General features: G+C 50.5%; 1 protein-coding gene across 1 annotated transcript; it reads right to left on the bottom strand.

Annotated features, from left to right (window-relative positions):
- Nucleotides 1-230: 230 nt before the first annotated feature.
- On the bottom strand, nucleotides 231-1,788 carry LOC123162379 (E3 ubiquitin-protein ligase RING1-like). The gene has a single exon (XM_044580168.1). The coding sequence runs from the start codon at nucleotides 1,465-1,467 to the stop codon at nucleotides 499-501; it is 969 nt and encodes a 322-aa protein (XP_044436103.1). The 5' UTR covers nucleotides 1,468-1,788; the 3' UTR covers nucleotides 231-498.
- Nucleotides 1,789-4,517: the final 2,729 nt, after the last annotated feature.

The following is a 4,517-nucleotide window of genomic DNA, read 5'->3' as shown; positions in this document are numbered from 1 at the left end:
TTGTCAAAGGACGAGACTTGCCTGCTCCCCGCCCGTGTTCCCATCCGTGCTCCCGCGTACGTGACTTGATTTGATTGGCACAAAATAAGACCCGGCCCCACCCCCTTAAAATCGGGGGAGGGGGGGGGGGGGAGATGATTAGATTAGAAAGGAAAAAGAGAAAAAGACATCCATAGGATGAAATGGGAGCACGGATAGGAGCATGGGAAGGGAGCAGGCAAGCCGGATCCATTGTCAAAAAGGGTGTAGCATTGTCGACCCTAAAACCCACCAAGCAATACCATAGACGACTATGAAACTGTGGCAGCAGACCATCAGTCTCTCTTAAAAAATAAAGTTTCGACATTACATCTGAATCTCACACATGATTCGGCTATATCTGACATGTAACCTCCAATTTGAGTTCGCAGCTTCTGTACAACGAGGCATAACCAGCACTGGCACTGCTCAAGCTCAAGAACGGGATCATGGCGCGACCCATGGAATATTTCCGGGCGGTCAAGACGGAAGCATGGAGCTGCTCGTGCGGCGATGTCCCGAGAGGAGAGACCGCCGACCACCGCCGGACAAATACCGCAAACGTCCAGAGCCCGATGGCGCCTCGCCGTTCCCCTCGTTTTCTGTACTGCTCCGCTTGTCTTCCGGAACCAGCCCAGCCCCGGCGGACACCACCGACGAGTCCATGGAAGCTACGCGGCGAAGACTCTGCATCCTCCTGCGCGGTGGATCCGGCGACCTCGACCGGCTGCACCGATCGATCTGTACGCGCAGCTCTTGCTGCTCGTTCTGCCGTTGAGCCAGACCCGGCAGCTCGTGACTCAATGTTTCAGAGACTTGTTGAGCGTCGTCGGCAGGTGGATCTGAACCGCCGGTGGCCGCCGAGTCCAAGACGACGACCTCGGCGCGGCAGAGCGGGCAGTTGACGTGGGCGCGGAGCCAGGTGCCGATGCAGGGGACGTGGAACGCGTGGCCGCACTTGGGAAGCAGCCGGAGGAGCTCGCCGTCCAGGAACTCGCCGAGGCAGACGGAGCAGTCGGCGGCGCCGCCCAGCGTCCCCGCGCCGACCCGGTACCGCGTGAGCGCGATGGACTCGATCGCCTTCTCGTCCAGCCCCACGGTGCGGATGTGCCACGCGTGGTGCACAACTTCTTCATCCTCTGGGTCTGGGGCGCCCGCTTCGACGTCGGTCGCGGTCGCGGCGCCAGCCATCTCGGGGGCGGGGCCGTCGCCCTGGGCGCCGGGGTTGGCAGCCCCGGCGGCGGCGAGAAGGGACTGCTGCCGGCGCCGGCGCCTCCTGCGACGGATGAAGCAGTAGATGGAGAGGGACGCGAGAGCGAGGAAGACGAGGACGAACGCGGTGACCACGAGCGGGGTGACCAGGTGCCGGCTGCCATGGGAGGATGGAGGAGAGGGGCACTCGTCGTCGTCGCTGCCTTTGCATGGCGGTTTCGGCAGGTCCGGCGACATCGGGGCGGAGGGGACGCAGCACGGCGGGGCGGGTAGTGAGCGAGAGCGACCGAGGAAACCGGGAGGTTGCTTGCGCTTCTCTGCTAGGTAGAGCACGACGCGTTTCGGGGAGCAGAGAAAATGAGGGTGAGGCCGTGAACTGGTAAAGGTAAGGTTGGGTGGCCATGACCGACTGGGCGGTGGTGTCAATCGTCGCGGTGCGCGTGGAAAAACTCGGCCGCGGGGGGCGTCACCGGCGCCTGACGTCAACTGCCGTCCATGGTGATATACTGACCAAATCGCCGGCGGGGATGTGGCTGCTATAGGAGATGGGTCCTTTCTTTTAGCCGATGGAGGCACGAGGGTAAAGCACCCGTTCGGCCGTCCGTCGATCGTGGGAGCAGTTATTTCTGGCGAGCATCGGAAGCCTAATCCCCAAACAAACTCCCTTCTATAAACTCAATCCCTTTCCCTCAAGCTGCGAAACACGCTGAGAAATCAATCTTTGAAAAATCGTTTTTTTACGTGTGTTGTACAGGGCCTGACAATTGACAATTGACCGAGACATAACAAGCTATTCTAGAACAATAACTCGATTCGATTAATCCACCAACTCTCGTCCATTTCAAGGAAATCGTACAGATAGGAAGTCGGTTAATATCCTAGAACCATCCGAGCTTCTACTTCTGCCCCAGGGACATCATTAGAGCATTGTTTTTTTTGTTTTTTTTCGAAGAATCATAGGGTATTTTATTCCAGTGTGATAGAGTTACAATCTTCAGCGACTAACTTGCTAATGCATAGGGGTGAATGGTCCAGCCAACATGATGTGCTATCACCACTTCTACCAAAATTCGCTAAACAATGTGCAACCCTATTCTGCTCTCTAAGAATTTCAACATGAATAACCACCCTATCATTCAGATACCTCTTGAACTCCGACACCAGATGCCCATACGCCGACCTGTCCAAGGAGACATCCCCAAGCATCTTGAGAGCCACCACACAATCGGACTGAAGTAGGATCGTGGCTTGTGAATGCTCTACCGCTAGCTTTAGCCTTTCCATCATAGCTTGTAATTCTGTCTCGAGAGCTTCATTGCAGTGGAACCGTTTGCGGTAGGATGCAAAGATAACAACCCCAGTCTTGTCTCTAAGAATCATACCAGAGCCAGCTGATCTGTCAGAAGGATCGAAGGAACCATCTACTGACAATGCCACCTCATGCACTTGTGGAGAAGGCCATGGTTTACGTGGTGCATGTGTCACAGATGGGGGCCATTGTATAAGCGCGTCGGCTGTCATCGGGGCTTTCCCTTTCATAATCTCCTCGACACTCAGCGAGATTTGTTGGAAGGTATTATAGTAGCTCGACAGAAATGAACAAGAAACACATCCAAATATAGACAGAGCTAAAATACACTAGAAGTATCATTCTTGTAGTGGCGGGCGTCGATTTGGTTCTCGAGCACGGTTGCCAGGCATGCTTCCGGTTCCTCCTTTCTTCCCGAGGCCTCTCATTCCTAAATGTGTTGTTGTTTGAGTACAAGAGATGAGAGAGGAAAAAAGAAAGACCATCTCGTGCTATATATGCTGCCTAGTCGAGTAGTTGAGGACGAGGGGGATGGTAGTGTATATATATCCATACGCTCCATTATCACTGAGTTCCTGATTTGGTGTGCATTCAATTGAGAAAGAGAAAGAAATGAGACAGATATGTGAATCTGTAAAGTGGTGAATGAGAGGCAATATCCAAAGTCATCAATTTAGTCTGCACGATCAAAGATATGCTGCTACGGACCCACAATGCCCTTCACGGGGTAAAAGTATGTTTTTGCGGTTGGCCTACGTTACTGATATTAGTGTGCCCCACCAGTGAAAATAGATGCATTAATTAAGGTTTGCAGTTGGCCTCAATGAACCCCTTAATAAATTTGAAACACTTCTTCTCGTAGGTCCGACAGTTACCAAGTTTTAATCAGACCACTCAGCAGCCATCGATACATCTTTCATCCCACGGCCCATATATTCAACCAAAGCGCCTAGTTCCTTTTCTAAACCTTCCATCTTTTACGCCGGGTCTTTATATTGGACGTCTGTTTCTATCCAGAATTAATGAGACGTGTTCCTCATCCTCCTCGGCCTGACTTTCTACACTTTTTGTTGTAGTATGTACTTGTTCTGTATAAGAATGGTTTTGGACACTGTACCTCCACTTATTCAGTTAATTTCATGCACTGTTTGAGCGAAGGTGCTATGACCATTTAGTAAAAGTCATGATAGATGCCATGCAGTTTAAACTTATATCTTTGATATGTAGTTTGGGGGAGTATAAGCATCTTATTGACAATTGACATAGACATAATAAACCATCCTTTATTTGCTGACGATATATCATTTCCTTTCACAGTTGGATGTGTGTTTTCTTTCTGAAGGTAAAACATCTTGTATGAATAGAGTGTCACTTTCCTTTATATTGATGCTAATCGCTCATGGCATGCTTTAAATAGCAAATCATCACGATATATTTATTTTTTTTTCTAGATTTTTTTCCAACACAACATTTGCTCCAGAGGGCTACATGCTATCCTCTTTGCTTGTGGGTTTTGTTTGGTTAGGCAAGTTAGAAAGAGTTTGAGGGCATCAACAGTGTGTTGGAGGCGGCGTTGCCTCTAAGCCGGGACCCACGTGAAGCCTCTAAGCTCAGCTGGAAATGATGTAGTGTATAGCATTTCCTAGTGCCTCAAAGCTGGGACCAGTCAATAGGTAAGCAAGTAATTTCTCCATGACTTTAGAGCTGCTCACATGCGTGAGAGAACCCAACCATGCAAAGAGTTGATTCTTTTGAATTTTTTAAGTGAATGGAGGTTGCCTCTTACCTTAGAGGCGACGCCATATTTTTGTGTTAGAGGCGAGGACTGCAATGTATAGCATCAGCCTCCAAGACTTTAGAGGCAAGCTTAGAGGTGGAAAAAGACCACACTATGTATGCTCTGATACCAGCGACATGGCAGAATTTTCCACGGTAGTTTACTTGTAATTTGATGGGACTTTCACAATAGAATTATAGA

Source organism: Triticum aestivum, chromosome 7B (assembly GCF_018294505.1).
Source record: "Triticum aestivum cultivar Chinese Spring chromosome 7B, IWGSC CS RefSeq v2.1, whole genome shotgun sequence".
NCBI lineage: Eukaryota > Viridiplantae > Streptophyta > Magnoliopsida > Poales > Poaceae > Triticum > Triticum aestivum.
This window is presented reverse-complemented; position numbering and strand designations above follow the sequence as displayed.